Genomic DNA, 16,287 nt, shown 5'->3' on the forward strand with positions numbered 1-16,287 from the left:
GCCTCATCCCTGTTACAGCGATACAGTGGTGCTCTAAGTAGGGAATAAGCGTAATTTGAGACGGGGCTGATAGTCTCTACTTAGGTGACAAACTGAAGGAGTTGGCTAACTTACCAAGTTAGCTAACGAAATAAAGGCTCTGAACTTTGAAGTTACCTTTTCACTACTTCGGCTACTGTGGTCCTCACTCCGAAAGCCAAACAAGTTGTGCAGTGTCATGCATTTCTCTGCATCTGTTGTAGTATCTTTTTTTTAATTACATTTTTTATTGCGCAGTTTGTCAGCTCCTCCTTTGCGCATTTTTGATGCGCTATCCATTTTGCACTCATTACTGAACTAATGGCGCTGTTCTGCATAACGTAAATTTATTTTGGTTGCATACTGCATAGGTCATACTGATTTGGGGTCCAATCAGTACACGAGTAGTGTGTATTAGGCTATTTCGAACACACCCATGTTTGCGCGGTTTGTCCTGACTGAAGCGGCATTTCCGTAATTGGCTGATGGACATGCACTGATGCATACCGCGGACAGATACACACTTCAAGTTCAAGTTCAAGTTCGGTTTATTTGTCACATACATAGTCATACACAGTATAACTCGCAGTGAAATGGTTGAGAGTGCTCTGTCCAAACTGAGGAGAAAGAAAAAGAGGGGTGTATAGAGAAATATATTCTATATATATACAAAAATATATTAACAGTGTATGTACAATATATGTATATTATGTTTATATACACAATATACAACGTATATATGGATATTTATATATGTATGTACACAATGTACAGAATGTGCAGTCCCATCTTGCAACTGACATTTTTACAGTTATATGTTACATGGTGGTAAATGCACATATTGCAGTTATGTTACATGGTAGTGGTGGTCCCCACAGTTTATCAGTTTCCCTGATTCAGGGCCTGAATGGCCTGTGGGAAGAAGCTCCTCTTCAGTCTCTCTGTCTTGGTCTTCAGGGAGCGAAAGCACTTCCCTGACCTCAACAGAGAGAAGAGCCTATTGTTGGGATGGGTGGGGTCCTTCACAATCCTCCTGGCCTTGGTCTGGCACCACTTGTCGTAGATGGTCTGCAGGTCAGGAAGCTCCATACGAGTGATGCGCTCAGCTGAACGCACCACCCTTTGGAGTGCTTGTCTGTCCTGCTTGGTGCTGTTCCCAAACCAGACTGTGATGTTCCCCGTGAGGATGCTCTCAATAGTGCAGGTGTAGAAGTTCCGCACAACCTTGGAGGGCAGTCTGAAGTCTCTTAGGCATCTGAGGTGGTAAAGACGCTGACGAGCCTTCTTTGCCAGGGAGTTGGTATGGCGGGACCAGGACAGGTCCTGAGAGATGTGAACACCAAGGTACTTGAAACTATCTACTCTCTCCACCGTGGTTCCACTGATCCTCACAGGTTGGTAGTGCCGCTCCTGCTTCTTGCTGCAATCCACAATCAGCTCCTTTGTCTTGCTGACGTTTAGGAGGAGATTATTTTCCTGGTACCAGTTTTCCAGGTGTTTAATCTCCTCCAGGTAGGCCCTCTCATCGTTGTCCGAGATGAGGCCCATGACAACGGTGTCGTCAGCAAACTTGACAATGATGGTGGAGCTGGAAGTGGCTGTGCAGTCATAGGTGTACAGTGAGTAGAGCAGGGGGCTTAGGACACAACCCTGAGGAGCTCCAGTGCTGAGGGTGAGGGTGGATGAGGCACAGTTGCCCACCCGTACTGATTGTGGTCTGTCTGTTAGGAAGTTGGAGATCCAGTCACACAGGGATGTATGCAGTCCTAGATCCTTCAATTTAGTAGTGAGTAGGGAGGGGATGATAGTGTTAAATGCTGAACTGTAGTCGACAAACAGCATCTTAACATAATTACCCCTCCCTTTGTCCAGGTGGTGCCCCAGTACTCCCGATGGCCAGTCCGTCCCTGGGGTCACCTACAAGCCCTAATGCAGCATTAGTCACATTGCTAGCAGTAATCTCACTAAATTGCTATAGGAGTTCTCATGTTGATAAAGCTGATGGCATAACCTTTTATATTTGTCTTAAAACAGTTATTTAATTACATTTTAAGACAAACCCCTAAAATTACAGGAACAGATTTTAAATTTTACTAACTCCAAAGATCTTTTACTTTTTTTTGGAAGAAAGTGCATAGATTTTGCTGTATTTCTAGTGTCATGCAAGGCAGATGCATGCTGCACCAAACCCCCACTGGGTTACCAGTGAGAGAAAGCTCACCATTGGACGAAACCACCTCGTCTTGTCTAACATGAAGAAATCCGGGATAGGAAACCTGGTGAGCAACTTGATATGGTTACAGTGAAAAAATTCGCATCCCTCCTCAAATCAGGCCTGAAGGCGTTTCCGTGCTGGCCCAGCATGGGTTTGTCTGCACTGGCTCAGGGACGAACCTGCGGGAATACGCACAAGCGCGCACACGTTACCCCCCGCGCAGGGCACCTTACACACTGTCGCCACGGAAACGGAGTGAGTGCCGTGCACAGCTCTTCTGAAGCGACGCGAACTGGGTCAGACTGAAGCGCCATGCTCGGCTTTATTTATGCTACTTTGGCTGTGGCCACATTTTTCGGAAATGGTAGTGGAATTTCGAACAGGCAAATTAAATGTAGCCTACGGTACTGGAAATGAAGCGGAAATAATAAATGTGGGTTAAATGAAAGCTTTAACACGCACAGATGGTGGTGACGGAGTTAACGCATATTCGCTGTCTTCTTCAGCAAGTCTGGTGGTTTATTTGATATAACCTGATTCTGAAAACGCTGCGTTTATCCTGTGTTATTACATGCCTTCGTAGAAATCCAACTGTTGAAAAGTTTCATTAGGACATTCATATTTGTTAACTAGGAGGTCTGAAGGTTTTCCGTTCCAAAAACCGAGCTCCTAAAACTACTCCAAGAGGATTAAATTGTGTTACGACTTATTATTATGGATACAAGGAGTAGGCCTAATTATATATTTAGAAGTTTAAACATTATGACTGTTTTCACTAACCTAGCTAACGTTTCAGTCCAGTCTTCAGTCTTTACCATTTCACTACATTATCGTGGATTCTGTGGATTCTAATTGTATGCATCGGTTTTCTCCTTTTTTACTAATAAATGTTTTTGTACGTCAGCTGATGTTCCTTCGCTAACGTTGCTGTGATACATTCTAAAGGTCATGAATAATTTGCGTACGTACGCGTTATTTGCACGTTTACAGTGGAATAAGAAGCTCTCCAGGTTTTTAGCGTTTGCGCCTTGAATCTTATTATCAGGGTTCACCCGGTGATAGGTTTGGAAGTTAATCGTGAGGGCGTTCCGGGACGGTCCCACCCTCCAGCCCAGTACCTGCCACCTGTGTTAAAGTTCTGGCGCTCCCCGGCGGGGTGGGCTGGCCCTGGAGCAGGAACCGGAGTCCGGTAACCGGAGACCGTGCCGCCTGAGCTAACCTGCTCGCCACTCGACGTGCAAAGAGCCAGTTGCATGAGCCTGGTAAACGTTTCGGGTGGATATTTAACCAACATATGCTCGTTTAATTCACCCCTAGAAAGGGTTTTCGGTGTAAATATTTAGGTTGATTATTTTTCGTGTTTCGAAAGTTTCTCCAGGTGATTTTGGAAAAGTTGTCTAACTTAAGTTACCTCAGCCGCGAGTGCGGTTTAGCCTATTTTTTTTGATCCATTATATTTTTTCATAATCCATGCGCCATCTATCATATCGATTTAAATCAACGGACGACTTCCGCCTTTGAATATTTGGATTTTTTCGTTTTAATACATATTAACTGGGGGGGGGGGGGAAACATTGGTAATTCGCACAACACGTCAGGTAAGGATGAGTTCATTAATTCATGGTTCATCAAAGTTGGTTGTAACTTGTATACAGTTTTCTGGCAGTATTTCTCTCCCGGATTGCTTCACAGTGCTTCGCTTTTGAACGCTGACGGATGAACCGTCTTGTTTAACAGCTTGGCCCGAGTGTGCGTTATGGGTCCCTTCTGTCACTTCACTCTGTGCCAATTGGTTAAAACCAGCTCTCACTAAAATGACTTTTCTATAGATTCGACGGGGGAAGGGTGGTTGTAAAGCTCAAGCCATTCGTAATCAATAGGAAGCAGTGTACGAGTAGTGTCTTGGTATAGAAACCGTTACAAAGTTACAGCAAACGTCTTCCTTAGTCATCAATATGGCCAAAAGGTCACCGAATCTGCAGCTCGTTCTGCGCTACAGTAGTGAACAGTTTTCAAACGCTAGAACGCGTTACAGTCTCAAAGAGGCAAATCCGCTTCCTGTCTCTGATTTCCAGCAAATCGGTCTTCCAAAGCTGCAAGGGTGTGGGTGAGCAGCGGTGTGCATTCCAGCAGGCACTGTTCATACATGCATTTTGCTGAGTCAGCTGAAGGGCACTTACGACATTTCTACTGTCTGTGCATCACTATACTAGTGGCGGGGTGCGCGTTTGCTATGTTCTGTATCAGAGTGATGACAGTGTTGCTTGGTGTTTCAATCATGCTTGTGCACTTCAGTATCAGGAGTAATCAAAATTTAGATTTGTTAACTTCCTGTCTGAAAAGATACACACACACACACACACACACACACAGAGAGAGAGAGAAACAATGAAATGGTTACACAAAACAAGGTCTCTACAGAGGACATTAATTGTTTCATTTAAGTTTCTTACAGAAACTCTGAGACTCAAAAGCCCAACGAGGGGTTGTAGCAGGGCAGCAGAGGACCACTTTACTTTGGAGTGGGGAGGTGAACAAAGAGGGTTAATGTGCTTTAGGAAAATTCCTTATCATTGTATAAGTCACTTTGCCTGCATTCATACTCTGACTCATTCACACTTACACACTTGCTTGTGCTTCCACTCACACAACAATGACCTAACTGGGTTGATAACTGAGCCACTGTATCAACGAGACCTGAATAGAAGTAAACTGCACCAGTGCTACACTTTGCTAAAATTACTGTAGGTGTGAAATATCGTGTAAAATCTTAATGGCACTGTTTTCTGTGTGTGCGTGCATGTGCGTGTGTGTGTGTGTACCTGCACCTCAGTCATATGTTACTCTGATCTAGTGATTCAGACCAGCATGTAGTGATTTGCTATAACTTGCTGGTTCCATGTGAACGAGTGTAGCAGGACATTCTGAGGAAGGAGAATAATAGCTCCTCTTTCCCTGAGGAGGCCATCACTGGAAGAATTCACCACCACTGAATCAGCCAAACCTGGGATACCTAACAGTGTTGAGGGAGTGCTGGCTAACACTACCAAGCCTCAGGGCATAAAACTGATGCCAGCAAGTTTGATTAACTGGCCTAGACAGACTTATGTAACTGAGGTGTGTGTTTAGTGTGTTTGTGTGTGTGTTTAGGAATGACTGCCTTTTTCAGAATCAGGATAGAAATCTGTCCTATGGCAAACTTTCATCTGAAGAAGAAGCTAAATATATTTTACTATATAACTAAGTGCACCTTACATTTTGGAACATTTGCTAATTTTGGGAGCAAGCACAGTTAAGAACTGGTGGTGTCAGGAAGAATTAGATTATAGGACACCATACAGCACAGATCTACCTCAGAGGAAAACCAACACCACTGCCTTTGGTATGAGTGTAGGAGAACTACTTATCACTACAAACCCAGCTACTCTGATCTGTAACCACTACAAACCCAGCTACTCTGAGCTGTAACCACTACAAACCCCGCTATTCTGAGCTGTAACCACTACAAACCCAGCTACTCTGAGCTGTAACCACTACAAACCCAGCTACTCTGAGCTGTAACCACTACAAACCCCGCTACTCTGAGCTGTAACCACTACAAACCCAGCTACTCTGAGCTGTAACCACTACAAACCCAGCTACTCTGAGCTGTAACCACTACAAACCCCGCTACTCTGAGCTGTAACCACTACAAACCCAGCTACTCTGAGCTGTAACCACTACAAACCCAGCTACTCTGAGCTGTAACCACTACAAACCCCGCTACTCTGAGCTGTAACCACTACAAACCCAGCTACTCTGAGCTGTAACCACTACAAACTCAGCTACTTTGAATTGTCAGTTGGGCTCTTCATTTCTTTTGGAGTGACTTGTGTTGGACTTGTGACATTAACATCTTTTATGTGACATGGATTTAACGTAATCCTGCTCTAATCCTAGCTAACATTCAACAGAGACTTCCTATATAAACACAGTCTTAGTCTGCGACTGCTGCATCCTGAACCACAGCAGAACAGTGTTTGACCCTCTGCGGAGTGGTTTATATGGCAACAGACGAGATGGGGGCCATCCACAGCCTCTTACAAACAGTTACAAATTCTGCAGTTGTCTGAGAACTGCTGTGGCTTCATTCTGAAGAGCATTTTCTAATGTTTCTAGGATCAGCTGTACCAGGTCTCTATGACGGTGGCTGGAGTGTTTGCGTAAAAGAGTCAGAGGGATTCATTTCTAGGTTCCACCACAAGTGGTGTTTCCTCAGCCACAGCAATGTCAAGGGCATTCCTGACAAACACGAGCACTAAACATGAAAAACTTTATCCACCAAAACACAGCAAGGACTCACAACTCTGCCAGAGGATGCACAGGTGATAAGATGCCTCCTGGTATAGATTCTGCCTGCTACAATAAGGTTTTGTACATGGGTTTAAAAAACAAAACAAAAAAAAAAACATTGAAAAAAGCCTCATGTCTCACGAGGGTTGATGTGTCCTCTAAAAGTGCAGAATTCCTAAGAGAAAATTTCCTAGAGAAAATTGGTTTTAGGGAACCCAAGGGAGTTAACTGTTCTCAGTTCATAATTTCCTTTTTTTTTTTTTTTTTAACCTATTTAATTTTCTGTGTAATTTACATCAATATAGCAGAGTAGTGCAAACAAATAGCACTTAAGAGCAAATACAATTCAGTGTGGACTGCTGGGATACATTATTTACTTACTACTACATCTACCATCATTATTACATAATAATAATAATTATATTACGTGATGATTGCTGCATTAAACCATGTTTGCAGGACAGTGTGTGCTCTGTCTATGGGCTAGTGTGTGGTCTGTAGGTTCTGTGTGGGTTTGTGTCCATTCTGACGTCAGTGTTGCAAGATGAGCTTATAGAGGCACCTGACTGACATTCCTCCAGAACCAGTTGAAATCAATAGTCCCACATCGCCACGGCGACAAGTCACTGCACGCACAGCAGTGACGGTACATCTGAAGCATGTGCGACTGCAGTGAGAAGGAAGATCTGGAAGGTTCTACCATAAGCTTATTTAGGGTGAGTGCAGCTTCGCACTGTCGGAGGCTTCCCTGTTGCAGCATTCTAAACCGTTGTAACTCCAAGAGCGGGCTAGCTTCCTGTCAGCACCCTGAAAGCACTTATGGGACTACAGGTACGGGAATTTGCTTGGGTATGATGCAAACTGCTCAACAGAGTAGAAAGCTGAAAGACTATGACTGACAACAGAAATGCACGAATTAGAATGACTGAACAATTAGAAAACCTTATTTGAGCACACTGGCATTCACCCCAGCTGTCCTCTGTGTTGTGAAGCCACTCCTTTCTCCAGCCAGTAGACCAGCTAACAGAATCTGCATCCACATGCTGTAGAAGCACTTCACTAGCTACACAGGTAGTTTAATACTTAAGAAGGGTACTGGGCCAGCAGTAATGAATTTGTTCATTCTTCGTACAGCAGGAGTGTGACGCAGGCCGTTACAAGGAATGCTTGGTGAGGTATGTAGGCTGGTTGTATCTGACTGTGCCGGGGTAAAGCCCCAGCGCCATGGGCCAGTATGGTGTGTACTGAGGCTTGTATCCAGGCTTGTCAGAGCAGATACCTCTGGTCTCATTTGTTTCGATCTCTTGTTTCAATCTCTTCCTCCTGCCTCCATTTTATTTTTTTTTCAATCTGCCTTTTGTCTCTGTCATCCCCACTTTAGGAACGTACTGTTCAGCCTAACTGTAGTAGTAAAGTCAGTAGAAATACGTGTGTGTCTGATGCAACATACAACAAATGGTTAATTGTAGTAATTATGTTTTATGTGAATGTCTCACTCTGCTACAATATACTTACAGCTGAGTGTCAGTTTTCCCACACAGAGTGAGTGTGCATTAACGGTCACACTCGGGCTGTAATATCTGTGGCATCACCTGATACCTGGTGTGTCTTCTCTGAAGGAGCGCAGGTTTCACAGTAACAGCAGAACAGGTCAAGAACCCAACTAGCCTCAAATGGCCTCCCCAATTGGAACCAGGAGGTGTTGGATATTATTATCATTTAGTTAAGTCACAGAAGGGAGTCGTTCTTGGTATCTGACTAACAGAAAGAGGAGACCGAATGGTAAATATGATCTCTTGGATGGGCTTTGTCCCCTTCTGACCGTAATAGCTTGCTACATTGGCTGTAAGAATGTGTGTATATATGTGGGTGTTTTCTAGAAAGGCAGAAATATGATGCTTACAGTTTTATGATTTTCTGGTTGTATCGCAGCCTAAGCAAGATGGCCACTCAACCACTGGTCCAGTAGTGGTAGCAATGACTTTCCAATTTTCAGTTTATGCAACAGTGTAATCTAATCTACCACATCATCATTAATTCAGGACCTGCATCTGTTTAGTCCTGATGAGAGAGACACAACCCAGACACACAGGGCCAGTCACCTCCCTCGGTCTCTCTCTCTCTCTGCTAGTGCTCAGATGTAGGTATGGAAATTTAGCTAGTCTGGCCTCCATGAGAAGCCTTATCATATGTCTTGCTGTGTACCTTGCTGTGCACATTATGTCTCCTGTATGGCCCAGCATACAACCTGGTTATACTGCTACAGCTCATTAAAATCACATCAAAAACATCAATCAAAAGTTTAAAGATTATGTTGGACAGTCAGAAAGTGCAGTCAAACCTTGACTTTCATGGGTTTAACTTTCGCAGATTTCATTATGCGTGAGTTTGCTATCAATAATGAAATGGGTTTTACAAATTAAATGAGTTTTATGGCCTGCAGTGGAAAATCTCAGATGCCACGTACAGCCTAGGATATGTAAAGAAATGTTTAGTAAGCATAAATGCATAAAATATTATTCATCTATTTTATAATTTCCAAGCATAAATATATACATAACGTTGTTATAAAATGTTACATTTTATAAAAAGGTTTCAGTGCAGACTACACACTATTTGTGGATGCCACTCTCCTTGTTTTTGTATCAAATATTGTCGACAGCACTAAGTTAAGGTTCAGGGGGCCTAGAGATGTTTGTTTTTTCACAGTTGGTTCACTACATTCTTAGGTGTTAGGGGCACACGACCCCTCTGAATGTGGAAGGGCACGTGTACAAATGGAGAAAAAGTACTTCCTGTCTGCATTCATCCATGGAATGAACTGTGCGCTGGTTTAGAGAACTACTCCTGGGGTTTTTCCTGGTTTAAAATGAGGCAGCGGTGGTACTATCCTTATCACATGTACACATGTGCATGTGCACCCTGCTTTCAGCTGGCTAAAGCAGGATAAGCCATTTTAGGAATTTTAATACTTATACAGTTGAAGAAAATGGCAGTTATCTTGTTAAGAATTTTATTTAAAAAACTAAAGTGCCATGTTCACCATTAAAATTCAATACAACATAAAATACAATTTATTAACTTGCACAATTAATAAACAGCAAAGCTGTTTAAAATCCCATCAAATGTAACATAATTGTATACAGCCTATCCCTTGTGGGTGGGCGCAACCATTTTTTTCAAAGTGAATCACCATCTGGTGAATAAAGACGTTTACACCATGTGTCATGAAATAGCATGAACTTTAAACACAGCTTTTAATATTAATTGCCTGCAAATAGGTGGAAACGGGTGGCAAGTCCTTTTTCAGGGGTCACCCCTTGTCACCACCTGGAACCTCCACCGCTTTTCCTGGGTGTACCTTTACTGTGGAAATGCAGGGAATGCAGGTGATGAGTGGAGAGCTTCCTGAAAGAATTTATGTCCACGTTTGTCAAAACTATTTGTTTAAATGAATGTGAAATACGATTGTTTTCTATTTATTTTTTATTTAAAATAATTTGTTTAGTTTCACAAAATGTCTGTTGGCGCGCCTTTATTATGTTGGCATCGTGTGACAATAAAGCACAACATTTGCTGATTCTGTCATTAGGAACATCATACGTTTTATTTTATTGACTAACACATATTACTACGCGATTTATTACTGAATAAATGAAGCCAAGGCAGCTTGTAGAGGATACTTTACTGGTTTAAAGCAATATCGCCATTAACCTACCATAGTACCATCTTAAAAGCAGCTCGAAGCCTTGGGAACGAGTGCAATGCTTGTTAAGATATACCCCCCAAACCCCACAACCTCCCCAAACTATGAGTGCAATGTTTGTTAGAAAATGGTGCCCTCCATACCCTTCAGAGTTGTGTCGAGAGTTGGAGGCAGCACGAAATTTGATGGGGGCGGCGGCCTCGTAATTTGCTACACAGGATAAACATTGAATTCTTAGCATAGCAGAGAAGCTGAGAAATGACTTAGAGGAATTTTTTACTGGGTTGGCAACCTGCTGTAACATGAAACTAATTTAGGCAGGAAAGCACTTAAACAGATGAGCCCAGAGGAGTCCATGCCTAAGAGCTTTTTAAAACCCTCAATTAGCTTAACCGTCATCTTGTTGCTTTTTGAGAAAGCCTGTTGGCACATGCGTTATATATGAGTGTTACTGGGCAAGGGTTATGGCATGAGTGTTACTGGGTGAGCTGGACTCGAAGTGACCGAGAGATCCAGATTTAAAGCTGGAATAGCACAGTGCAAAATGACATTAAATCTTATGTGAAAATTATTCCAAACACAGGTCTAATTTCACAAAAGAAAACTAACCATCACTAATAATTATCATTTTTTGTTATGACTGCAGTAATACACAAACAAGGCCTAAATTAAATGGCCAATAACACCAATTATCGAGCCAATAACACTAAATACAAATTTGTCCTTGTCTGCAAATGTTCTATTGACTGCACATCTTCCTCCAGTCCGTTGGCTGGTGTGCTACATAAGCAAGTTCAGTTTTATGGTTTTCTATAACAGAAGACCACATAGCATGTAGGGCCCCAGCTCACTGACTGCAAGTCTAGGAAATACATTTTAATCAGATAAAATTAGACACAATGGCATACACTACTGGGGGTTAGTGGAGAACTGCTTGGGCTTAGTATAGTGCACTATTGTGGGTTAGTTGGGGTTGGTGCATTGTATAACTGGGGGTTATGGGAGTACACTGTGGGGGGTTAGTATAGCACACTCGGGTTAGTTAAGTGTATTGTTGGGGTTGGTGGATTGTATAACTGCAGGTTAGTGGACTACTGCTGGGGTTGTCGGAGGACACTGTAGGGGTTAGTAAGGCACTCTCAGGGGTTCGTGAAGTGTGTTGTTGGGCTTGGTGAATTGTATAACTGGGGGCTATTGGAGTTAGTGAGGGAGAGCAAGCAATGTAGAAGTCCATCTGTCAGCAAAGGGCCAAGAACACCATTTCTTTGCTCCCTCTGTCTCTTCCTCTTCCTGGGGAATATTTCACACCCACAGCACTGACAGACCTTGGTGCTTTCTCCATGACCTTCTTAGCCACTGGCATCAGGCCTAAATGTTAGACGGGACGCGAAGGCAGTGGGCCAAGATAACTGTTGACAATAATGCAGTTTATTTAGATGCATTCAGGTTAATCCTTACCTCATGAGAGCACGCAAGCCAACTCTGATGCATGCTCAAAGCCCGTATCAACTCTCCCACTCTCTCTGATGTCCTCTTTGCCGAAGGGAGCGCGCGTTAAAGGTACAAAAACAGGACGTCACACCCTCCAATAAAACATTTCTGAACACACTTGGGAAGCATGCCTGTTCCAGCTGTTTTTCCCTTCTTAAACTTACCAGGCCATTTATGGCTAGTTATGTACCAGTGTGTAAAAGCTTGTAATAAACAGCTCATAAAGAGCTCAGCATGAGGACTTGCTGTGGAGCTTGCATGTGTGTGTTTGTGTGAGAGGGAGCCTTTGTGTGAGTGTGTGTGGGTCTGAGAAACAGAGTGACGAAGGCACCAGGAAGGGCTGTGCACTACTTCTGAATGTCGGGAGGTTTCTGTACATGGCTGAACAGAGCCTGCATTATGTGGGGCCCCTGAGGCTGAGCTATGAGAAACCCCTGACAGAGAAGCACTGATCCACCTGTACTCCCCTCTAGCTCTCTACACAGACATGGAGCGCTTGGGGGTGGGGGTGGGGGGGGTGAGCCAGCCCAGCTCACAGCCTACAGAGCTCAGTTAAGCCAGTTAGCAAGAGGCTGATAGGGGCGTAATGTAGAATATATTCTAGAATTGTACCATGTTGGTGGGTAATGTTGGATTGTGAGTAATGCCGACCAACACACACCTCCTAGTGGTGCTGCGTGCATTCCACACAACTCCGTAGCCCCGGTGTGTTGGAGCTTTGGCATTTTCTTTCAAAACCATTGCTGTTTGTGTTGTTTGTGATACACACACACATACACTATGTTGTTGTTTGCTGCTTATGCATCACGCTGGATGTGTGGATCTTTCACCACTAAAGTGGTTCAATAACCCCCCCCCCATCACTGAATAAGTGCAGGTGAGTGTAGGCTGTATGAATGTGAGATTGGGGTATTGCTGATTCAAATAACAGGCCAAACTGATAAAGGATCTTACACACACACACACACACACACACACACACACACACCACAAAGGAGAGACATACCCAAGCACACAGTGGAAGAAAACCCTGACCAGCCTCCAGCCTGGTTCACCTGTTCCAGTGCGAGATAATCACTTCCGAGGCTCCAGGCCTGCTCGAGTTGCGTGTGCAACACAACAGTGTGACACCCTTTGGCAGGTGCTCTGTTTCAGTGTGCAGCGCTGCATTAGGACGGGGACGTGGCAGTGACGGGATTGTGGGTTTTTTTCTTTGTTGAATAAGTGAGTGGGAACAACGAATCTTTCACTATTATTGGTGCTCCAGCACTCTTGAGCTCTGCACAACGTCTGACCTCACTTGACACCCCCACCACTGAGATGGAGGATGAACCCTGTGTAGCTGCATGCTGCCTGATGTAGCGCTCAGACTGACTTAGAAACGGCAGCTGCTTCATCCCAGAACAGGCTCACGAGGAGACCACTGCAGTTCTTTCCCAGGCAGAGAGACCACTAGTCAGGATGGGCTGTCCACTGGGGATGCACATTTTACAACATACATTTATGAGAGAAATTTAGCAGAAAAAAGCTAAATTTCCATGGAATATACAGTAGTAGGTGCCCGTGGTAGAAATGTGCAGTCAGGCTTCAGTGACGTCTTTGCTGAGAAAGATCCGATCCATCTCCTCGGGTAGGCAAACGTTTCATGAATGTAATGGAGTGTGACAGGGCAGGGCAATGTGGGAAATTGTGTTCTGATCACTTTTCAACCAGTGTTAATGGAAATGCATTATCTCTTCTCTTAAGTAAAAGCAGAAAGAACGCAATATTGGTTTGTTAAAAGTTAAAAAGTAAACATTAAAAAAAGTCATTTTCTGAAATTTATGGACAAATTTGCTTGTGACAAAGTGTAATCTATATGAAAAGAATTTAGGTTTATTTAATTATCAAAAGTAAAATGTATTCATCGGCAGTTTTGCTAAAATAGGGTTGACAGACAAAAGGGGTGGAGCAAAAATTATTGTCCATTTCTGTTCTGTCTCCAAAAACAGTAAAGAATGAGCTCAAAAATGGTGTGGAGTGCTGGAGTGCTGCAGTACTGAAGTGCTGGAGTGCTGCAGTGCTGGAGTGCTGAAGTGCTGGAGTACTGAAGTACTGGTGTGCTGGAGTGCTGCAGTGCTGGAGTGCTGAAGTGCTGGAGTGCTGCAGTACTGAAGTGCTGGAGTGCTGCAGTTCTGGAGTGCTGAAGTGCTGGAGTACTGAAGTACTGGTGTGCTGGAGTGCTGCAGTGCTGGAGTCCTGGAGTCCTGGAGTACTGAAGTACTGGAGTGCTGGAGTTTGCTCATGCCCTGCCACTGAAATTTTCCCTCACCCACCGGGGGCAGGTAGCCAAAGGTGGGCCTGACAGAGCCTGTAGGCCGCTCCGAGCCTGGCGCTGTTACCCCTCGAGGGCAATGCCAGCCCTGGTCTGCTTTCAGTGTGCCCACACCTCCCACACTACAGCTCATGTCAGCTACATGCCCTCATGGTATGGAGACACATGGGACACCTATATGATGAAGGGGGGAGTGTGTGTGCATGCGTGTGTGTGTGTGATCATTTGTCCCCCACTACTAGGCATTCTTCATAAGAAGTGATATTACTATGCTCTCTGTGCCAGTCACGTGGTCACACTGGCAGTGGGAGCTGGGATATATTCGGCTTCCTGAAGATTACACTCTACAGCGTGTGGCAGCACATTCGCCGTTAGCATGTGCTTTTGTTACCGTAGCAACAGCTCAATCAGGCAACCTCGTGTCTGATGAACCCAGTGACCTGAGTGGGAGAGAGCAGTGTTTTTGTTTCCTTCTGCTGCTTTCTGTTTCTTTTTTTCTTTCTCTCCCTCTCTCTCAGTTTATGTCTTTCTCTCTCTCTCTATCTCTTTCTCCTTCCCTCCCCTCTGTTTTCTGCTGGGTGTCAGGGCCCTGTGTATTACTCTGTAATTAGCATGCACTCTTCTGTTGGGACCTCCACAGTGGAAATCATCAAAGCCGTGTTTATGCCTCAGTGCTGGAGGTTCCTCCTCTGTTTACTCCCGTATTCTGTTATCTACTCCCCTGTTTACTCCTGTCGGGAGTGTGTGTCTCCTGGAGGCTGGATGTTGAGTTTGATGAATGGCTCAGAAACACTTTGCCTGTTACAACCCTCAGCACACAGAGCTGGGCGGTGGGCCCCGTTACCGGCATGCAGCGGGTTTGCTCCTAGCTGTCATCTGAACGAAGGCTTAAGTCTGTGGGGTGGGGCGGGGTGGGTTGACGGGGGCAGCTGGCCTGCAGCGGCTTCACGGCACTCGCTTTGGGTGATCTAACTGGCGGGTTCTGGCCTGAGTCTCTGTCCCGCCTACTTATTCTCACTCACTGAAACTAACGCACAGAGTTCGAAATACTTCCAGCAGTGATGCATGCTGACCAGTTCTTTTAGGCAAGGACTTCAGCCAGCGCAGTGTGTGTGTGTGCGCGTGTGTGTGTGGAAAGACCTGGGTGTGGGTGTGGGTGTGGGTGTGTGTATGTGTGCGCTACATGATTTCTCACAATAAAGGCCTGCGCGCTGTGTTTTGGAAGAGATGTATCACATTCACAGAGGAGCTGATTCAGGATGGGCCATCTCACGTTTGCTGTTTGGTCTGTGTGTGAGTGTGTGTGTGTGTGTGTGTGTGTGTGTGTGTGTGTGTGTGTGTGTGTGTGTGTGTGTGTGTGTGTGTGTGTGTGTGTGTGTGTGTGTGCACGCTAAAGTGGGAGGTGCACTCTCCTGCACTTCTACACATGCCCAGACACAGCCAGCGGTCGCTTCTCTCTCAGAGGGCCTCATCGCTCCTAGCACTAGTGCAGGTTTATCTAAAGGCAGACAGCAGATTATGGCCTCCACAGAATAATCCAGACTCGAATTTGCGATCATAAGTGTTTATAGGTGTGTACATATGTCTCCTTAGTGTGGTTTTGTGTGTGAGTGTGTATATATTTTAGGGAGTACATACCAGGTGTGTGGTTTACTCAGGCAGACTGGAGCTGTGGTGTGTGTGGGAGAAAGAACAGACTTTCTTTCTGTGGTGTGTGTGGGAGAAAGAACAGACTTTCTGACGTATGCCACACACTCTTATCCAGCGCAATTTAAAATTTTCATGTAGACAAATGTAGTGTTAAGAGTCTTAGTCAAAGACTCTTGTTGGTATAGCACAGAACACTTGCCCAGAAAGGGATTGAACCCCAGTACTCCCTGAGCTGCTAGTCTCTGAGCCAGCACAGGACAGCCTTAGATGAGAGCCCTGACTCCTCTGTCCTGTGCCGTCTTGGACTTGAGACCACTGTATCGTCACTGGGTTTCTAACCAGTGAGCTCTTGTCATACAGGCCAAGCTTTGGACAGCTGTGCCACTTTGGTTTCCTAAATTGATAATTGGATGAACGAGTTTTCATGACTAAGTGGATTAATGAACGGGTGTCTTCATTAAGAAGTGGACTGGTGGGTATTCAAAGTGACTTTGTTATGTTCTGCAGATTCAGAATGGATGAGACAGAAAAATACCAGCAGAGACTGCGGGCTATAGCGGT

At 44.6% G+C, this 16,287-nt stretch overlaps 1 protein-coding gene across 6 annotated transcripts in view; it reads left to right on the top strand.

Annotated features, from left to right (window-relative positions):
* Positions 1 to 3,371: 3,371 nt before the first annotated feature.
* Positions 3,372 to 16,287, top strand: part of palm3 (paralemmin 3) — a 19,923-nt gene continuing 7,007 nt past the window's right edge. The window contains exons 1-3 of one of the 6 annotated variants that reach the window (XM_081710703.1): positions 12,381 to 13,392; positions 13,754 to 14,229; positions 16,234 to 16,285. In XM_081710703.1, the coding sequence (XP_081566829.1) occupies positions 16,241 to 16,285 (45 nt within the window). In that variant the 5' untranslated portion in view covers positions 12,381 to 13,392; positions 13,754 to 14,229; positions 16,234 to 16,240. Of the gene's footprint in view, positions 3,832 to 7,193; positions 7,282 to 12,367; positions 13,393 to 13,457; positions 14,230 to 16,233; positions 16,286 to 16,287 lie in introns of those variants that run through there. The other 5 variants (XM_027028143.3, XM_081710706.1, XM_081710705.1 and 2 more) reach the window with 5 other exon arrangements.

Source organism: Electrophorus electricus, chromosome 3 (assembly GCF_041902795.1).
Source record: "Electrophorus electricus isolate QZ-2024a chromosome 3, ASM4190279v1, whole genome shotgun sequence".
Classification (NCBI taxonomy): Eukaryota; Metazoa; Chordata; class Actinopteri; order Gymnotiformes; family Gymnotidae; genus Electrophorus; species Electrophorus electricus.